Genomic DNA, 22,283 nt, shown 5'->3' with positions numbered 1-22,283 from the left:
TCCACAAAAGTACTAAGGCAATTTAATTGGGAAAGGACAGTCTTTTCAACTAAAGGTGTCAGAACAATTGGATATCCATATGCAAACAGACTAATGTAACCCTAACTTTACATCATACGTGTAATTCAGGAATGAATTCAAAACGGTTCATAGACCTAAATGTACGAGCTGAAACTGTTAGTTCTGCAAAAGAATACATATGAGAAAATCTTTGCAACCTTGGGTTAGAAAGAAATCTTAGTTATAGGATCAAAAGCAGAAGTCATGAAAAAAAGTAAATTTGATTTCGTCAAAATCAAACTTTCTAGCTTCAGAAGATACTATTAAGAGAGGTGACATCAGTGAAAATGGCAGAGTACGGACCTCTTGAAATTCTCTCCTCCATAAAAGCAATGAGAACACTGACAAAAGCTGTCAGAATCAGCTTCTCCAGGACTCTGGAAATTAACCAAAGGCCTGCAGCAATCTGGGAAATACCTATTCCATAAAAACAGACAAATCTCAGTAAGAATAATACATTTTGCAGCATTTTAACTTGCCCTTTTCTCGTCCTTTTCTCCCAGGTCTGTGGTAACCTTGAAAACCAACAACCTGAAATCACAGTGAAAACCAGCAGCCTGACAGCTACCGGAGAGGGAAGAACGGGGCTGGAGCTCCTTCAAAGCACCATTGTCAGAGAACAGTCATCCAGGTGGCCTTTCTAGTGGTTCCCTGGAAGATTCCACAGGCAATGCTCTTCTTGATGTAACTCAAAGCTTACCACCCAGTGCTAAAATCCTTCTTCCCCAGACCTTTTGTCAAAAATAATCAGAGGCAGGGGACGCCTGGGTGACTCAGTCGGTTAAGCATCTGCCTTCGGCTGGGGTCATGATCCCAGGGTCCTGGGATCCAGCCTCGCATAGGGCTCCTTGCTCAGCAGGGTGCCTGCTTCTCCCTCTGCCTGCCGCTCCCCCTGCTTGTGCTCTCTCACTCTCTCTGACAAATAAATAAATAAAAACCTTTAAAAAAATAATCAGAGGCAGTTGGTGAATTCTTCCCCTGACTGAGGTAGTGGAGTTGGGATAAACAATAGGTTAACCAAAAAGCCTAGAAGGAAATTTGGGGGGATGAAATGTCCTTAGTGGGCACTGAAGAGCTCCAGCATACTCCCAGGAATCTAGAAGGCCACACACACGCACAGGCCTGTCCTCGTGGCTGGAGCTGTATACATGCTCAGGAAAACCTAGAAAAAACCCTAAGCTCTTACCTCTGACTAGTCTTAAATCTGCACAAGCAGGAAGTGAGGGCTAAGATGGAGTCGGTAAACTGCTTGGCTGACTATGGAAGATGTGCTCAGCTTGCATACAAATCCTTCAGTACTAGGAAATCCCTCAGTACTGGGAAGAGCACTAATTCTAGGAATAATCAAAAACACTGTGTTAAGTAACTTAAAGAAGGGCACATGTTATACGGTCCCGTTTATAATGAAATGTCCAGAATAGGCAAATCCATAGAGAGGGACAATAGGATAGTTGCTATCTGGGCTGGAAGAAGAAAAAGGGACTGAGAACCATCTCTGGGGTGATGGCAATGTTCTAAAACTAGATTGTGATGATGGCTGACCAACTCTGTAAATTTACTACAAGTCACCAAATTGTACATTTAAAATGAGTGAGTTTAATGCTATGTCAATCATTACACAATAAAAAAGTGGAAAAAAACCAACCCAACTACATTCTATAAGAAACTCATTTTTTAAAAAAATGTGAAACTCACTCTCAAACATAATGATATAGATAGGATAAAAGTAAAATGGAGAGAAAGTTGTTCTCGAATGTTGGAGTAAAGACCTTGAAAACCTGCTCTTCCATAAAAGCAAAACTCATTAAAAATTAAACTTTTGATAAGTCTGGAAATTCAATAGAGGCATACAATAATAGGAGGAAGAGTTATTCAAGAAAAACAGCTGAGTCTCAAGAATAGTAAGATTTATTGCATTTTAACTTTCTGTAATCACATTTCCCTCTCTCCAACGTTCCAGTAGCTTTGAAAACCAACAATCTTGCAACTGCCATAGCTGTAAATAAAACAGCAGCCTAGCTGATACTACAGGAAGTAGAGCAGTTCTGGAGTTCACCAAACACCTCATCCTCAGAGAACTGTTACTGCTTGACCAGCCTAGTACTTCACTGAAAAGCTACAATTGGAGGGCTTGTCTTTGACTTGATTCATATCTCACTCTGCAGGAACAGCCCAGCCCTAAGGCATTTGTCAAAACCAACTGGGGAGGGTTGTTTCACACTGTAGCTGCTTGAGACGGCATTACCAGTTGGGGGTTAACAAGAGGATGACAAAAATATTAAAAGAAGACATAGGGAATGACCATACATTTATTTATGGGTTTCAAAATATACTACAAAGCTATAGCAATGAAAATACTATGGTACTAGCATGAAGATAGACATACAGACCAGTGGAATAGAATAGAAAGCCCAGAAATACACCCTCACATGTATGTCTTTGGCAAGAGTGGCAGGAATACACATGGAGAAAGGATAGTCTCTTCAACAAATGACGCTAGAAAACTGAATCTCCACATGGAAAAGAATGAAATGGGACCGTTATTTTACAACAGTCACGAAAGTCAATTAAAAATGGATTAAACCATGAGAGACTATGAACTCTGGGAAACAAACTGAGGGCTTCAGAGGGGATGGGGGTGGGGGAATGGGATAGGCTTGTGATGGGTAGTAAAGAGGGCATGTATTGCATGGTGCACTGGGTGTTATACGCAAGTAATGAATCATGGAACTTTAAAAAATAAAACACAAAATGGATTAAAGGCTTAAAAAGAAGGCCTGAAACTCTAAAACTCCTAGAAGAAAACATAGAGGAAAATCCTCTTGACATTGATATTGGCGATGATTTCTTAAATATAACTCCAAAAGTACAGGCAACAAAAGTGAAAATAGAAAGTGGAACTATATCAAACTAAAAACCTTCTACATACCAAAGACACAATTAACAGAGTGAAAAGGCAGCCTACAGAATGGGAGAAAATATTTGTAGACCATATACCCAATAAGGGGTTAATATCCAAAACATATAGGGAACTCCTACAACTCAATGCCATAATAATGAAACCTATGAAACATAACACTGTATGTTAACTATACTGGAATTCACATTTTTAAAGATTGATTTACTTATTTGTAATAGAACAAGTACACACACGCGTGCGCGCAGGTAAATGGGGGGAGGGGCAGAGGGAGAGACTCTTCAAGCAGACTCCCCACTGGGCACGGAGCCCAAGGCAGGGCTCAATCTCACAACCCATGAGATCACGACCTGAGCCGAAAGCAAGAGTTGGACACTTAATCGACTGGGCCATGCAGGCACCCCAGGAATTCAAATTTTAAAAAATAATTTAAAAATTAAAAAAAACTTGATTTAAAAATGTGCAAAGTATTTGTATAGACATTTCTCCAAAGAAAATATACAGATGGCCAACAGACACATGAAAAGGTGCTCAACAGCACTGATCATCAGGGAAATGCCAATCGAAACCACAATGAGGTATCACCCCACAACTGTTAGGATGGCTAACATCAAAGAAACCAAAATATAACAAGTGTTGGTCAGGATCTAGACAAACTGGAACCTTTGTACACTTTTGGTGGGAATGTAAAATGGTGTAACTACTACAGAGAACAGTACGGAGTTTCCGCGAAAGATGAAAAATAGAAATACCATGTTCTGAGTATTTATTCAAAGAACTGAAATCAGAGCCTGCAAGAGATAGCTGCACTTACATATTCATTGCAGCACTGTTCATGACAGCCAGGATGTGGAAATAACCCAAAGTCCATCAATGAATGAAGAATATGTAGTATATACATACAACGGGATATTATTCAGGCTTAAAAAAAGAAGAAAATCCTGCCACGTGACAACACAGATGAACCTTAAAGACATTATGCTAAGTGAAATAAGCCAGTCACAAAGGACAAATGCTGCATGAAACAACTTATGTAAGGTATATAAAATAATCAAACACATAGAAGCAGGGAATATAATGGTGGTTGCCAGGGGCTAGGGGAAGGGGAAAATGGGGAGTTATTATTCAAAGGTTATAAAGCTTCAGCTACGCAAAATGACTAAGTTCTAGAGACCTATTGTACAGCATTGTGCCTATAGTTAACAATACTGTATTGTACACTCAAAAATTTGTTAAGTGGGTAGATCACATGTTAAGTGTTCTTACAAAAAAAGAAAGAAAAATAGGGAATGAGATGTCCGTAAGGGGCTTTGAAAAGTTCAGACATACTCCTGGGACTCTAGAAGGTAACAAACATGTGCTGGGCTATGTATGCCCAGGAAAGTTAGAGCCTGTGAAGTCCGTAATCTCTCACCTCTGGCTGACCTTGAGGCTCTGAACAAGCAGGAAGTGAAGTCTAAGGCACGGTTGCAAACTGCCTGCCTGGGCATTGAAGGAGTGACCCAACACACACACACACACACACACACACACACTTACACACACACCCTCCACAAAGGTTGGTAGAACTTTTTGGTTCAAGGTATTTAAGGAAAACTTTCTCCAATCATTAGCGGACCACTCTGCTAACTGAACAGACTTCAGCGGCTGCACATGACAAAGAATTCAAGTTTACAAAATTAGTCTAGGAAAAGTCACTATACAAATAGCAAGAACAATAAAATAAACCCTGGGTGTGTGGGGGAGAATGATTTTCAGAGTTGTCACATTACATTATTTTTTAAAATATTTTATTTTATTTATTTGAGAGAGCGAGAACATGAGCAGGGGAGGGACAGAGGGAGAGGGAGAGGGAGAAGCAGGCTCCCGATGCAGGGCTCTATCCTAGGACCTTGATCGCAGGACCTTGATCATGACCCGAGCCTAAGGCAGCCGCTTAACCAACTGAGTCACGCAGGCACCCCTACATTACATTATTTTAAATGTCTCCTCTGCAACAAAAAAATTGTAAGACTGTTATGGACTAAATATTTGTGCCCCCCCCCCATTCGTATGTTGAAACCCTACTGGTGATGTGATGGTAATAGGAAGTGAGGACCTCTGGGAGGTAACTGGGATTAGATGAGGTCAGGAGGGTGGAGCCCTCATGAATAGGATCAGTACCCTTACAGAAGTCATGAGAGAGCTTGCTTCCTCTCCCTATTCTCTGACATGTGAGGATCCAACAAGAAGTTAGCAGTCTGCAACCCAAAAGAGGGCTCGCACTGGAACCTGATCGTACTGGAACCCTGATCTCAGACTTCCAGCCTCCAGAACTGTGAGAAATAAATCTGCTGTTTATAAACTACCCAGTGGATGGTTCTTTGTTATAGCAGCCTGAGCTGATTAAGATAAAGACACTGGGAAAAAAAGGAAAGAAAAGAAGAGTAGGGCCCATCCACAGGAAAAAAGAAACAATCAATACAAACTTTCCTAAAAAGGATATTGGGCTTCTCAGACAAAACTTCTTATCAGTTATTGTACGTTCTTCAAACAATTAAAGAAAACCACATATAAAGAACTAAAAGAATGTTTCAGAATGCCTTACCAAATAGGGAATAAAATAAAGAGACAGAAATTATAATAAAGAACCAAATAGAAATTCTGGAGTTGAAAAGTACAATAACTGAAATGAAAACTATACTAGAGGGCCTCAACAGAAGACCTGGGCTGACAGAAGAATCAGCAAACTTGAAGATATATCGACTACTCATCTAAGGAAGATTACTCAATCTGAGGAGCAAAAAGAAGAAAAAATAAAGAAAAAATAACAGAGCCCTGGAGACCTGTGGGCAAGCATCAAGCATACCAACATATGCATAATGGAAATCTCAGAAGGAGCATAAAGAATATTTAAAGAACTAATGCCTGGAAACTTCTTCAAATTGATGAAAAACATTAATCTACACATTACAGAACCTTGATAGAATCCAAGTAGGACAAACTCAAGGGACCTACTTGGAGTCTGTCCATGAGGCATTCAGACATGTAGCCAAATTGTCAAAAGCAAAAGATGAAGACTGAATCTTGACTGTAGCAAGAAAGAGACCCATCATGGACAAGGAGTCCTAAATAAGATCAACAGTTGACGGCTCAACAGAAACTACAGGGGCCAGAGGGCAGTAAGATGACATATTTGGTGTGCTAAAAGAAAAAGACTGCCAACCAAAAACTTCACTGTCTGGCAAAAAACTGTACTTTAAAACTAAAGGAGAGGGGCCCCTGAGTGGCTCAGTCGGTTAAGCATCTGCCTTTGGCTTGAGTCATGATCCCACGGTCCTGGGATGGAGCTCTACATCAGGCTCTCTGCTCAGCGGGGAGCCTACTTCTCCCTCTCCCTCTGCTTACTTGTGCTCTTTCTCTTTGTCAAATAAATAAATAAATAAACAAAAAGAATCTTTAAAAAATAACAAAAAAAAACTAAAGGAGAAATTAAGACATTCCAAGATAAGTACAGACTGAAAGAATTCATTACTATAAGACCTACCCTATGAGAAAAACTATAGGGAGTACTTCAGGCTGAAATAAATGGGCACTCTTCAGTAACTCAAAGAAAGAACACCAGTAAAGTTGACTATATAGGTAAACGTAAAAAAAAAGACAGTATAAATGTATTTGTCTTTGTAACTCTTTTTCTTGTCATATCTGACTTAAGAAATAACTACATAATGCAATAATTATAAAACTATGCTGATGAGCTTAAAATCTATGAAGATGTAATTTGTGTGACAATTATAGTACAAAGGAGGGAGGAGAAAACAGATAAACAGGACAAAGTTTTTGAGTATTTTTGAAATTAAGTCGGTATTAATACAAACTAGTTTTTTTAAGCTAAGATGTTAATTATGATCCCCAGGACAACTATTAAGAAAGTAACTAAAACAAAATAGTAAAAGAAGCAACACGTTAATTAAAATTATATACTGGAAAAACCTATTTCATATGAAGGAATAAATGGAATAACAGAGGAACAAAAAAGATACAAGACATTCAGAAAACAAATAGCAAAATGGCAGACCAAATCCTTTCTTATCAAAAGATTCCAATTACATATATTAAATATAAATGAGCTTAACACTCAGAAGAGTGGATTAAAAAAGGAAAACACAACCCAACTATTTGCTGTCTACAAGACACCTGGGTGGCTCAGTCAGTTAAGCATCTGCCTTCAGCTCAGGTCATGATCCCGGGGTCCTGGGATGGAGCGCCACGTCAGGCTCCTGGCTCAGCGGGGAGCCTGCTTCTCCCTCTCCTCCCCACTGGCTTGTGATCTCTGTCACTAACTCTCTCTCTCTCAAATAAATAAATAAAATCTTAAAAAAAAAGATAGATACACTTTGAATTTAAAAAAAGTTGAAAGTAGAAGGATGGAAAAAGATGTTCCATGCAAAAAAGAATCAAAGCAGAGCAGGGCAGAAGAAATTTTTCCTTTTTCTTATTTCCTTGGTAAGTCTAGCTAAGGGATTCTGAATTTTGTTGACCTTTCTGAAGGACCAACTTTTGGTTTTGCCGATTTTCTGTATTTTTTAAATTTTCTATTTAATTTTTTTTGCTCTAATCTTTATTATTTTCTTCCTTAAGTTTGATTTATTTTTAGGTTGCTCTTCTTTTTGTAGTTTCTTTTTTTATTAGGACTTTATGTTTTTAGAGCAGTTATAGGTTCCCAGCAGAATTGAGGGGAAGGTACACAGGTTTCCCACATAACCCCATCTCCACACATGTACAGCCTGCCCCATTATCAATATACCCCCATCAGAGTGGTACAGTTGTTACAACTAATGAATCTACATTGGCCCATTATGATTACCCAAAGTTTATAGTTTACATTATGGTTCACTCTTGGCATTACACAGTCTAAGGATTTGGACAAATTTTTCTAGTTTAAAAAAAAATTGTAGTTCTTAAGGTGAAAGTTTTTGGTTATTAATTTAAGACCTTTCTTCTTTATTAATATGGGCCTTTATAACTATAAATATCCCCCTAAGCACTGCTTTTACTGCATTACATAAGTTTTGGTATGTTAAGTTTTGTTTTCATTCATCTCAAAGTATTTTCTAATGTCCCTTGTGACTTCTTTTTGATCCGTTGGTTATTCAGTAGAGTGCTGTTCAATTTCTGCATATCTGTACATTTTCTAAAGGTCTGTCTATTACTGATTTCTAATTTCATTCAACTGTGAATGGAACTGGCAAGAGTGCACATCTTTGTCTCATTCCAGACACTGGGGGAAATATTTCAATCTTTCACCATTTATTATGAAGTTAATTATTAACACAAACATATGACCAATTTATTTCTGACAAAAAATACAAAGGCAAGGAAATGGAGAAAGAACACTCTCTTCAATATATGGTGCTGAAACAATTGGAAATTCATAGGCAAAAAAGTGAACCTTAACCTAAACCCCACACTTTATATAACCATCAAGTCAAAATAGATCATAGATCTAAATGTAAAATATGCAAGCATAAAACTGTTTAAAGAAAAAATCTTATTCATAATCTGCTGTCAGACAAAGAGTTCTTCAACATGGAAATAAAAAGCATAATCCATGAGCGGAAAATCCCTGATAATTGGATAACCGGACTGTATCAAAATTTAAAACATTTGCCCTGAGGCAGAAAACTTGTGTACTGAAAACTACAAAATGTTGCTGGAAGAATTAAAGATACAAACAAATGCAAAGACATCCCATGTTCATGAATTGAAGACTTAATATATCATTAAGATGTCAATATTACCCAAAGTGATATACCGATTCAGTGTAATCCCTATCAAAATCCCAATGACATTTTTTTCCCAGAAATAGAAAAATCCATCCTAAAATTCATATGGTGTCTCAAGGGTTCCTAAATAGTGAAAATCTTGAAAAGGAAGAACAAAGTTGGAGGTCTCACACTTCCGGATTTCAAAACTTACCACAAATCTATGGTAATTAAAACAGTGTGGCACTGGCATAAAGACAGACATATATACCAATGGAATAGAATGAAGAGCCTAGGAAAAGACTCATATTTATGGCCAAATGATTTTTGGAGAGGGTGCTAAGAACATTCAATGGGTAAGGACAGTCTTTTCAACAAGTAGTATTGGGAAAACTGGATTATCGACATGCAAAAAATAAAATTGGATCCTTACCTTATAACATATACAAAAAATTAACTCAAGATGGACCAAACACCTAAACATAAGAGCTAAAACTACAAAACGCTCAGAAGATAACATAGGAGAAAACTTTTATGACATTAGATTTGGCAATGATTTACTGGCCATGACACCAAAAGCACAGGTAACAAAAGAAAAAACTGACAAATTAGACTCCGTCAAAAACATAAACTTTTGTGCATCAAAGGACACTATCAACAGAGTGAGAAGGCAACTCATGAAATGAAGGGAAATACTTGCAAATTATTTATCTGATGAGAGAATCAATATTTAGAATATACAAAAAAATCCTACAACTCGACAATAAATAAATAAACAACCAGTTTAAATAATGGGCAAAGGACTTACATAGACATTTCTCCAAAGAAGATACACAAATGGCCAAAAAGCACATGAAAAAGATGCACAACATCACTAGTCATTAGGGAAATGCAGATCGAAACCACAATGAAATACCATTTCACACCTGTTAGGATGGCTGTCACAAAAAAGAAGAAATTAAATGTCGGCAAGGGTGTGGGGAAATTGGAATTCCTTCTTCATTGCTGGTGGGAATGTAAAATGATATAGTCTCTGTAGAAAACAGATGGTGGTTCCTCAAAAGATTAAACACAGAATTACCATATGATCCAGCAATTCCACTTCTGGGTATACATTCAAAAGAACTGAAAGCAGGGACTTGAACAGACACTTGTACATCTGGTTTCATAGCAGCATTATTTACAACAGCCAAAAGGTAGAAGGAACACAAGTATCTACTGACAGATGAAGGGATAAACAAAATGTGGTAGGTACACATAATGGAATATTATTCAGCCTTCAGAAGGAAGGAAATTCTGACACATGGATGGCCTAGAAGACGTTAAGTGAAATAAGCCAGACACAGAAGGACAAATACTGTATGATTCCGCTTATATGAGGCACCTACAGTAGTCAAATTCACAGAGACAGAAGAAATGGTGGTTGCCAGGGGCAAAGGGGAGGAGTATAAGGGGAAATGGTGTTTAATGGGTACAGAGTTTCAGTTTGGGAAGATGAAAAAGTTCTGGAGATGGATAGTGATGATGGTTGCAGAACAATGTGAATATACTTAATGCCACAGAACTGTACACTGAAAACACGGTGAAAATGGTCGATTTTATGTTAAGTATATTTTACCATGATAAAAAAAAGTTTGTTCTGCAAAAGACACTGTTAAGAGAATGAAAAGATAAGCTACGGACTGGGATAAAATATTTGCAAATCACATATCCAACAGAGAATTGCATTTAGAATATATAAGGAACTCTCAAAAGCCATAAAGAAAATAACCCAATTCAAAAACAGCACAAGATTTGAACAGACACTTCAGCAAACAGGATATAAGGATGGCAAATAAGCACATGAAAAGATGTTCAACATCATTAGCTATTAAGGAAAAGCAAATTAAAACTACAATGAGATACCACTTCACAGCTACTAGAAGAACTAAAATAAATACCAACAATACCAAATGCTGACAAAGATGTAGAGCAACTGGAACTCTCATACATTGCTGGTGGGAATGCAAAATGGTTCAGCCACTCTGGAAAATGGTTTGGCAGCTTCTTATAAAGTTAAACAGACACTTACCATATGACCCAGTAATCCCACTCCTAGACATTTACCTTAGAGAGATAAAAATGTATGTTCATACAAAAACCTGTACAAAAATTTGTTCATTATCAGTATTATTCATAGTCACCATAACCTGGAAACAGCCCAAATTCACTTCAATGGATGGATGGATAAACGAACTTTGGAATATCCGCACAATGAAATGCTATTCAGCAAAACGAATGAACTATCGATACACACAACTTGGATGACTCTCAAAGGCATTACACTAAATGAAAGAAGCCACACTCAAAAGGTGACATATTGTACGATTCCATCTTTATGACATTCTTTAAAAGGCACAACTACAGTGATGGAGAACAGATCAGGGACTGCCAGAGATTATGGGTGGAGTTGGGGGTGACTATCAATGGATGGGATGAGGGATTTTTAAGGTGATGGAGCTGTTCTCTATCCTGATTGTGGCGGTGGTTACATGAATCTACATGATTCACATGATTTACAATTCATAGAATTGTACACCAAGAAAAAAAAAAGAAAGAAAAACAGGCAATTTTATTGTAAGTTCATTTTTCAAAGAAAATATTGCTATTATATCATCGTCATCAATAGTTATACGTTAGTGATTAATAAAAATACTCAGAATTAGTTGTGAAATAGGATCTAAAAATCAAGGTCATTTTATGTCTGGTACAATAACGTAAAGGTATAGAGAAAAAAATCAACAACACTAAATGTAAAAGTTCTACAACTTCTACTAACTCCTCTCTTTAATATTCTTTATCAGGATAAATTGCTCCCTCTGGATCATTTCCTATAAACATTGTCATATACTGAATATGGAATTAAATAAGCACTAGACTCAGAAGTCTGGGACCCTATGTTACATTCCTAAATCTGACACTGTAAGAAAACTCTCGACTTGCCTTTTGTGCCTAATTTTATCTTCCTCTTCATTGAGGTCATGTACTTGTCTGCACTTGTCTTTTTGTGGTATGCTGTGAAGGTTTAAAGCAAGGAGTTTCAAAGATAGGAAACAGAACAGATTCATATACCACCCACCCACCCCAAAGACCAGGTACTGCTCTAAGTGATTTACATGTATTACCTCACTTAATCTTCCTAACGACCCTATAATATAGGTATTATTAATATTCTCGTTTTACAAGGTGAAGAAACTGAAGTGTAGGGTGGTAACTTGCCCAACATCTTCTAACAAGCTAGTTAAGTGGGGGAGCCAGGACTTTTCCAGCAATCTGCCTCCAGAGCCCACACTCTTTAATCAGTATTCTAGGTCTCTCCACAAACGGCTGTTCACTTGTTCTTTCATTCCTGCCTTCACCACTGCTCTTCCATGTCTCTGGTCTCTCTGTCTCTAACAAAGCATTCACTCATGCTCACGGCTTTACCTGCCCCCTGAGTGTCCAGGATTCCCACTTCTATGTAGCCAGCTCTGACCTCTCCCCCGAGCTTCCCTGCTGCATTTCCTCAATATGTGCATTTAATGATCCTGCCATTCTTACCAATTCAACATGTTTCAAGTCGAACTCATCGTCTTTCGTCATAAACTCCCCATAAAGATTTTCTTAATTTTGCCAGTGTTGAAGTCACACAGACTTGAAACACCTGGGTTGTCTCTGACCTCTCCTTTGACCTTCTTCCTTCATGCTCAGTCAGTAAGTTTAAGCAGTTCTTCCTTTGTGATGTCGCTTATAACCCCCACCTACCTTTCTTTCCGATACCACTGCTATCATTCTAGTTTAGATCTCCGTGCCTACATGACTGTAATACCTCCTAGATCATTGTCCCTGCTTCCAGTTCTTTCTCTCTCATCCTGTTTCTTGGCCACCAGATTCATCATTTTCAAAGACTGCTTTTCCCAGGTTATTCCTGGCTCAAAATCCTTTCACCAGATCCAAACTAACTGAATAACTAACTCTGTATAGGTCTCTACTACCCAACAAATAAAGTTCAAAAATTTTAGCTGCCTTTCTAACCTGGTGTTTCACAACAGCCCAAACACTCCATAGTGCTCATACCATCTGCTGCAAATGAATTGCCTTTCCTTCTCCTTACTATAGAACAGGTAGTATTAAAAGAACATTGAAATCTTACCTCCTCTGAGAGGCTTTCTTCAGTCATGCCAATGCACAGTGGCCTTTCCCTCCTCTGAACTCCTACAGCACTTAACAACTATATCTAGTGTTGTCACTGAACATTACATGGTTCTCTCTCCAACCAGACTGTAACTGCTACAAAGTCAGAAATGATTTCCTAAACTTCTGTGCACCTCCCACAGTGCCTACCAAACTTATCTGTTAAACTAATACTTTCTGGTTAAGATGCATACCATGTATCTATATATTTTGTGCTAATTTACAGTTCAGCCCAAAGACCCTTCACAATCTAGCCTCACTTTCCTTTCCAGTGTCACCCCTTTCATCCCCTGCTGTGTCCTATACTTCCTGCCACAATGAACTTTTCATCGTTCCCTAGATGCACCAGGTCCTTTCGCAAACCTGTTCCTGTTCACCTATTCTCTGTAATGTCCTCTGCCCCTTATTCACCTGACAAATGACTGTTGCTCTGTCAAGACTTAGTACAAATGTCAATTCCTGACTCCCCCCAACTAGACTTCGATGTTCTATGTTCTGCACTCCCTTAGCATGTTACTCACATCTCTGTAACAGTGATTTCCACGTGGTATCACAACTGACTATGTACATATTTGTCTCTGTCAAGGGCCTATATACACTCCTCAAGGAGAGTGATCATTTATCTTTCCCCTACTCCCTTCACTAACTCTTCATGTTTAATGTCTTGCTGTTAAATCTTTGTCTCAGTGAAAGAGCACATCAAAGTCAGTGGTGATCACATACCTTGGTAATAAAGAGCCTTGAGGAAGGAGTGCCGATCAGCTCCCTGAAATAAAGACTTTTCTATTTCCATTTCTCGCCGGGTCAGCTGTTTGCTCTTGGCAAATCTCTGGGGCAGGCAAAGGATGCGCTGACGCTCCGAGATCCTTTCTTCAATATCTTGAAGACGGTTCTGTATTGCTTCTGGGGTTGCCCTCAGTCTTGTCCTCTGAAACCAGAGAAATGAGATGGCATGTATCATAGAGGACACAGCCTGAAAATGATTATCTAATGCCTCCGATAAGAAAGAAGCTGGTGAAGGACCAGAAGTGACCATTCATAGACATGTTAGCTAAAAAGTCAAGGAAGAACTTCTCTTTACCAAGGTCCCTAGCGTAGAAACCAAAGATTCAGATCCAAAGCTCAGTTTTTTAAGAACTAAAAATGAAAAGGTTCTCAGTGTAAAGGGAAGCGATCCTGCCCTTTATTCTTCAGAAAAAAAAAATGGCCCCACTCACCTTTTCACCTGAAACATGGCTCTTCCAGATCAAGATTTCTGTTTCATTGAGCCCTAGTTCCCTAAGAGAAGCAGTTTCCTGGTCCTTCTCATGCAGTGTCTGGAACTGGGACAAAGTCATAGTCCCAGCTGCTTCCTTCCCAAAGGGCTTATACATAGTACCAGGAGCGAAGCTCTCTTTCTTAGACACACATCTGCAAAACAAACAGGAAGCAAGTAAGAATATCTTCAGGTTACCACAATTTACAGAAATGGGGCTCGCCATTAAAAGAGGCACAATGAAACGCACTTTCTCTCTCATGTTCTATTTCTAGGCTGAAGCACCCCTGCAAGGACATGGAACTCCATCACCATTCCCCTCACCCAGGACCAATAAATGACCGAGTGAAATATTTATTTACTGAATACCTACTAGGCATCAGACACTGGGCCAGGGACGGAGGATTTAACAGTAAAAAAAAAAAAAAGATAAAAATGGTTTCTGCTTTTGTGGAAGAGAAGCAAACAGGCAATGATCCTATTGGGTTGTAAGTGCTATGTATGTTAAGGGAAGACATAGGAAAGGCACTTAGCCCAGACTTTGTGGGATACGGGAGGCTTCCCAGAGGAAGAGACACAGAAGCAAAATGCTGCCTAATAAGTAGATGTTGGCCAAGGAAAGGGGGGCGGGAGAGGAGTGTTCCATCTGGGCTTTAAGAGGGGTCGGCCACCTGGAGGTAAGGGTCTATGATACTCTACCTGTTTGCAAAATCAATACCTACTCCTCAATGGAGACAGAGGTATCAAGTTGATGCTGAAGGAGGCTTTTCAGCTGCCTCTCCCCTTCTGTTTCCAACTCCTCCAGGACATGCTCACCACTCTTCACACAGCTATTTACCCTGGAGTAGATATAAGAATGTATACGGAAAAGAGAAGAGACAGTCAATCTCAAAACATATTCTTTAGCTATATTATCTACCAGTAGCGACCCCATTTGTTCGAAGACACTTTTCTGTTTCTTGCCCTTTATCATTCATCCCACAAACATTTACTAAATACCTACTTACGCACAATGCACCGTGCTAGGTACTGATGGAGTCACAGATATTCAAGACACAGTCTCTATCCTCAAGAAGCTTGCAATTTATTTAGGGTATGTGTGTATGTGTAGTTGTGTTGTGTGCCTGTGTGGTGAAGGGGGTAGGGGGAAAAGGGAGGGAGGGGGAGAGAGGGAGAGAGGGAGAAGAAAGAGATAATCGGGAGCTAGAGCGGTAAATGAAGACTTTGGGAAGGTAATTCTTAAACGGGCATTTGAAGGACTGGGTATGATGAAGGAAAGAACAGGGAGAATGAGTAGGAAGAGACAGAAATATGTTCTGGGGGGATAATAGATTCCCTTAGGTTGGCATTCACATATGAGAGCACTAGGAGATAATCTTGGAGGGGGTAATTAGACACAGATCATGAATGGCCTTAAATACTACAACTAAGGGGCCTGGACCTTCATGTATAGGTATTAGAAAGCAATTTATTAGGCAGTTAAGTGACAGGGTACAAATGATGGTTTAGGAAAATGAATGTGGTTATAATATGCTTTGTGGATTCATAGGAAAGAAACCAAAAGAACAAGTTAGGAAACTCTTTAAACTGATCGAGCATAATGCTATGGAAGTCCAAACTGATCGAGCATAATGCTATGAAAGTCCAAACTGGAGTGGTAATAGTGGAAACAGAAAGGAAGAGATAGATGAGCCAGGCTTTTTGAAGGTAGGGTAAGGAAGGAGTCAAAGATAACCGTGAAATTTCAAGCTGTGTAACTATGAGAACAATGGTACCAATGAAGGAAAGAGGAAGATCCAGATGGAATAAATGGCTTGGGAACGGGAAAGTCAGTATTGTCTTAGCCATGCTGAGTCAACTGCCTATTACAACTGAAACACCAGCACGAAATAGCAGGAATACTTCAAAGACAGATTGAGTCTGAGGTGACAGCATAAGTGATATTGGCTAATAGGAAAGCGAGAGATGGGAGAATTGTATAGATGAGAGTCTGAGGCTGAACACGGAAATCTCGAGTCATATGTGTTGGCAGGATCTGGAGCTGTGATAGAGGACGAGATCTCCAAAGAAAAGAGTATAGAAACAAATGGGAAGAGGGTCACATTTTATAGCTAAGGCACTACTCTGTAGACATCCAGGTAATGCTAGAAGCTAGCCAACCCTAAATAACTGAAAACTCTTATTAGAGTGTAAAGAAATAGCAGGACCAGTAGAGCATGCAACAACAGGTGATAATAGACAAAAACAAAATGAGTTAATTCCATGAGAAAAACAAATATGAAATACCTTCTTTATAAAATAGTCCTTTACTATTTGGGTTATGATGTATCTCACATAATTATAAGCAATATTCCCATGCCCTAGAAAGACTAAGACTTATTTTAGAAAATTTTAAAATATCCTTAGGCCCAGGATTTTTAAAAACTTCCTCCTAAACATCTCAATTTGTATTTATTACTTAAAATTCTGGAAGTTCTTGCTATGTTTAAAGTGGCTTTGAAAGGAACAAACCATAGCTAACTACATCAGTACACATGAATCTCGGAAAAGCAATGCTGAGTGAAATAAAAGCAAGTCACAGAAAATTCATACAATATGTGCCCATCCATATAGAGTTCAAAAATGGATAAAACTAGCAACATTTTGGGGGCGCCTGGGTGGCTCAGTCGTTAAGCGTCTGCCTTCGGCTCAGGGCATGATCCCAGCGTTCTGGGATCGAGCCCCACGTCGGGCTCATCCTCTGGGAGCCTGCTTCTTCCTCTCCCACTCCCCCTACTTGTGTTCCCCCTCTTGCTGGCTGTTTCTCTGTCAAATAAATAAATAAAAAATCTTAAAAAAAAAAAAAACTAGCAACATTTTGTTTAGGGATAAAGTCGTCTGTGGTGGACCATTAAAAAAAAAAAAAAGCAAGGGAATGATTAATGCCAAATTCTGGACAGTGGTCTCTTCAGGGAGAAAGAAGGGAGAAGAAGCAATCAGAAGGGGCACACAGGGGACTTCTAAGATACTGCTAATGTTCTATTTCGAAAGCCTGTATTGGGTCCAAGTCTATTATTATTCTTTAAACTGTATATCTACATTATTTTACAAGTATGAAATATATCACAATAAACATGTTTTAAAAGTCATTTTGAGGCAGGGAAATGGTTTTTTAAAAGATGCGGAAACTAACAGTACAGGAGAGCATTATATCAGAAGAACTTTGAATGCACCGCCCTATTCCAGAGTGATTATTCTACTTTGCAGTGAATCCAAAACTAATTTAATGAGGATCCTTTAAAAAGCCATTGTGTACTACTGTCAACAACTGTGAAGCCCAGGCTTTCAACAATGACCAGCCACGTTAAAGCTGCCATTTCCTGCAGAACCAGTAGGGGGAACTGCTTACAGCAGTGCTTTTCTTTTTCTATGACACATCGAGCCGGTTTTGTACTTTCCGTCTAAATTTTTAGAAACAAATTATCAGTAGCTTAGGTTAAGATTTGAAAGCGCTGCATGCTCTCAGGGCCCAAGAAAGTCTACCTTAGTAAACAAACACTGCAAAAAAACAAAACAAAAAAAAGGCGCCCACCCTGTGCCCCTTTCGGACGATGAGGTGGAGTGGAGGTAGGGCGGGACGGGGAGGAGCTGGCCTGGGTTTCTCTGGCGCTGGGCATCAGTCGGCCAAGACCCTTTTACCTGGGTGGGTCCGTCTGAAGCAGTAAGAAGCCACGGCATCCGTGCAGCTCCCGGGGCCGGCGCCGTGGCCTAGAGGCCCGTGCGGGCAAGGCATTCCTACGGGAACCGGCGGCGGCGGCCCTTCCTGAACTTCGCCCCGCAGGCCTGTCTAGCCCGTCTCCCCTCCTCCCTCCTCCTTTGTCTTCCCGCTCACACGAAACCCCATCCCGAGAACGTGACATACCCCAAACACAAAGTCATAAAAGCCATTTTCAAAGTTAAAAGGTGGAAGAGAGCTCCCTTCGCCGCCTGCTCTCAGACAAGCCCTTACCTCTTCATGTTTCCACAGGCCCCTATCTATAACTTGGGTGAATAGGCCGCGGACTCCAAGTCCCAGAACTCTGTGCGGCCGACTCTAAGGGGATTGTGGTGGAGTGCGGGGTTCTGGGAATTGTAGTCGCGCAGAGCTAAAGAAACAGAGCGAGTACCTACTGAGTAAGGGGTATGTTGTTAAGTTCAAATATTTCTCCTACGGGTTAACAGCAACACTCAAAATACCCAGCGCATAAAGCTAGTAGTCACCTGAGACTTCCTGTCTCATCAAATGTCGCCAAATCCTGGCTCTTCTCTTCCTCCAATGTATGTCTATCAACCCTGCTTCTTTATCTGGCCTCCTGCTGTTTCCAGTTGGGCCCCTGACCCATCCTCTGCAGTGCAGCCCGTGATCAGACACAAGTTTGACCAAATCACCTGCACTAACGGTTCTCCTCTATCTGTAACAGGTTAGGAGACATTCTACTTCCTACTCTGAGAATCAGAAGTCCATATGAATGTTTCGTTGATAATTACGTTGAATCAAGAGAGAGGTATAGCATAGTGGTTAAGACCATGGGCTCTGAGTTCCCAGAAATGGAAATACAAATGTCCCTAAGTATATGAAAAGAAGTCTAATCTCACTTATAAGTGCAATGGAAATTTTGAAGTACACGGACTGTAAAATATATGACCTGTACTCAAAACTGTCCAGGTCATCAAAAACGTGGAAAGTCTGAGAATCTGTCAGCCAAAGGAACCAAAGGAGACTTAATGACTAAATGTAATGTGGTATCCTGCATGGGACCCTGGAACAGAAAAAGGGCCCTAGGTAAAAACTAAAAAAATATGAATAAACTATGCACTTTAGTTAATAAGATTCGTTTGATGTGACAAATATACCAGAGTTATATAAGATGTTAATACTAAAGGTTAACTGAGTGGAGGTATACAGAACTGTATAATACAACTTTTCTGTATGTCTAAAACTGTTCTAAAAAATAGTTTATTTTTAAAAAGTACACTAAAATAACATTTTCACCTACAAGATTAGTAAAGATCCAGAAGTTTGAAGGCACATTACTTTTGTTGAGATTGTGGGAAAATAAGCACTTTCATTACACTGCTGGTAGGAACATAAATTGGTACAACCTCTATGGAAGGTAATGTGAGGATACGATTGAAGCCATAAATCCCCATTCCCTTTAGAACAGAAATTCAACCTCTCTGAATAGTATCCTCAATACTATATATCCTCAAGTATGTGTGTGTGCGATTATATATATGTATATATATATGCATATGTATTTTACGTGTATGTTTCATACACATATACAGATATATATGTATATATTTTATATATATGAAATTATTCACTGAAACATTGTTTATAACAACAAAATGTTGCAAACAACTTAAATAACCACAAGTGTAAAAAATCCATTCAATGGAAAACTATGCAGCAGTCCCAAAGATGATAAAGTTCTCTATGGACTGCTACTGAACAATATAAACTATATTTACTGCAATAGCCAGGTGCATAATAGTATCTACAGTATGCTTCCACTTGAGTTATAAAGGGGGGGTTATACATATGTATTTGCTTATGTATTCATCAAATACCTCTGGGAAAACATATAGACCAGTGATAAGTGAATGCTTTCAGGTAGGGGAGCTGGATGGTTAGCGAAAAGGGTGGGGAAAACTCTTCACTTTTTGTACCCTTTGATTTTTTAATCACCTGATTATATTTATTACGTAGTCAATAATATTTTTTATTAAAGGGAACCCTTTTTATACAACAAAGAATCAAAAAAAGAAAAAGATCATGTGTTTCAGGGACACACTGTTTGGATTTCTAAGTTCCCACAGTTAGAGACAACATAGCAGGCAGTCTGGACTTGAACTTTTGCTTTGGTAAGTTACAAGACTATGTGAGTTTCAGTAAGTTTCTTTAACTGGTCTAGGCCAGTTTCCTCATCTGTAAAATTGGGACAGTACCTATGAATAGGGTGACTGTAAAGTGTTATGTAAAAGTATGGTTTTAAAGTCACTTGATAGGTGGTCATCTATGAGCAAATATTCTGTTATCTGGTGGAACTTATTCAAACTTTCTGTACGTCTATGCTCAAGTTAGAGGATAAGACCAAAAAGCAGCTACTGGAAGACATCGTACTTCCTATCCTAAGAACTTCTTAGAGATTGAAAAGGTCAGAGGAAAGTATTTGAGTTATCCAAAACCTGTTATATGCAAATGACTGTGTTCTTGAAGTACACAGGTGAATGAATGCTGATATAACATGTACTATTTTGTGGCTTTGACACAGAGCATAGACAGCATGTAAGCATGCACAAAGTGCGGATCATACCAAAGCCTGTACCAGGTAAATCCTATATGGTGGTGAGGCCGAATTCTGCTGCTCAACCAAACTGTCCAATTGACGCATCAATCAATAAGTAGATGGGGAAATTTGCCGAAGCTGCTGGTGTGTTTCCCCCCTGGGAAAGTGGCAAAGGGTGTAACAAATACTACACTGACCATCACACCAGACGTGTATACAACTTCTAATAATACATACATCCTGTTGGTACAGAAGTGATACACACTACATTAGGAATCCACTAGGTGGGATGAGTGGAGAATAAATGGCTAAAAAGACATGTAGGGTGGAATTGCAACTCGAAAGCAAGGTCACGAGGAAGTACTCTCTGTACCTGTGTATAACTGTAGCCAGTCCCAGAGGTTGGTACCAAGGAACAAACATTCAGAAAATTGCACTAGGAGAAAAAACAGGCTATTTCTAGCTCTGCCAAACTTATTAACTGTGGAATAATAGGTATTCCATTTCCCACAGCATGCCTTTCCCTGCTTTAAAAGGGAGACAGGGTATAAAAGCTTTGAGACAGTTTATAAAAAGCTTTGAGAGTTCTAGATGTTATTCATGGGCACAGAGATCTTACCATGAGGTAATTTCACAATTTCACCCCAGAAGAATTTATGACAAACTGAAAAATACGCCTCATTTGTCTTTCTGACAATTTAATAAGGTTCGTTTAATTAAGCCAGAAGTTCTTCCTTAACATAGACATATTTTCAGTGTTTGTCCTTTTTAGATGTTTTGTTCGCAGCACACTTCTGATGAATACATTATGAAGCAATTATAATTTCCAGATATGGAAGAAGATGCTAAAACCAAAAATCTTCTCTAGAAGAGTAGGATAGCATCACTCATCCAATATTAAGAGTAATCAACTGTGCATGTCTTTCAAATTCCCCAAATGAGATAGCATAAATGCTGTTACAGAGAAAATAAATATAGCATCTTTTTCAAAGGACAAAGAAAAGTCTAAAAGTGTCAAATTTAATACGACAAATTTAAGAACTCTTCCTTCTGCTAATATCCTAGCTGGTCTTTAATAATGGTTAGGAGAGGCTCAAGACTCCAGTACCTAACAAAAATGTTGCCTTAAAATGGGTTATTTGTGATCTTTTAATATTTGTTCAACAATGTCATGTCTTCTAGACACATGTTAGAACCAGAGTCAGAAGGAACCTTAGAGATGAAATAGTCCAAGGCCCCAAATTCCAGACAGTACACTGAGATATACCAGTAAATCTTGCATTGTTAACTGTATCGATCTGGAAGCCACTCTCCACCCACTGCTCTTCTATGTCCTGGAGAAAAACCCTAGAACTCCCAGTGCAAATTCAGTAGGAGTACTTTAGCCTCTCTTATTTTACTGAGGAACAGTAGAGTAAGCATGTATCATTTGTGAAACGACATAAAGAAATCAGAAAACTTCAGAGAAATGAAAACTAGTATATTTTACTTGGAAAGACCTTATTAATATTGTTAAATGCTTTCATGGGATAGATGAAAGACAATGCCCAAAATGAAATTATGTGTCCAGTTAATTAAGTAGAGACAAGACTAAATCCAGTGTTTCCTCTAATATACTATGTACCTTTTACTGAATGTAGAACTTAATTCATACATCAACTACTTTTTAAGAGTTAAATCTCCAAAAACAATAAGGAAAATGTCGTTATCTAGGGTATAACAGAAATAACACTAGGCTCAAAAATTGGAGAGTACTCAAAATTATAGTCAAAAGCTCTTTACCT

General features: G+C 38.9%; 1 protein-coding gene across 6 annotated transcripts in view; it reads right to left on the bottom strand.

Moving 5' to 3' along the window:
* Positions 1-18,230, bottom strand: part of RBM41 (RNA binding motif protein 41) — a 55,791-nt gene extending 37,561 nt beyond the window's left edge. The window contains exons 1-5 of one of the 6 annotated variants that reach the window (XM_087859965.1): positions 18,177-18,230; positions 14,911-15,027; positions 14,151-14,343; positions 13,657-13,861; positions 11,704-11,775 (exon numbers count right to left, since the gene is read on the bottom strand). In XM_087859965.1, the coding sequence (XP_087716091.1) occupies positions 11,704-11,775; positions 13,657-13,861; positions 14,151-14,343; positions 14,911-15,027; positions 18,177-18,184 (595 nt within the window). In that variant the 5' untranslated portion in view covers positions 18,185-18,230. The other 5 variants (XM_087859967.1, XM_087859964.1, XM_087859963.1 and 2 more) reach the window with 5 other exon arrangements.
* Positions 18,231-22,283: the final 4,053 nt, after the last annotated feature.

The sequence above is a fragment of the Ursus americanus genome, chromosome X (assembly GCF_024610735.1).
Source record: "Ursus americanus isolate L20-20 chromosome X, mUrsAme1.1.p, whole genome shotgun sequence".
Lineage (NCBI taxonomy): Eukaryota > Metazoa > Chordata > Mammalia > Carnivora > Ursidae > Ursus > Ursus americanus.
This window is presented reverse-complemented; position numbering and strand designations above follow the sequence as displayed.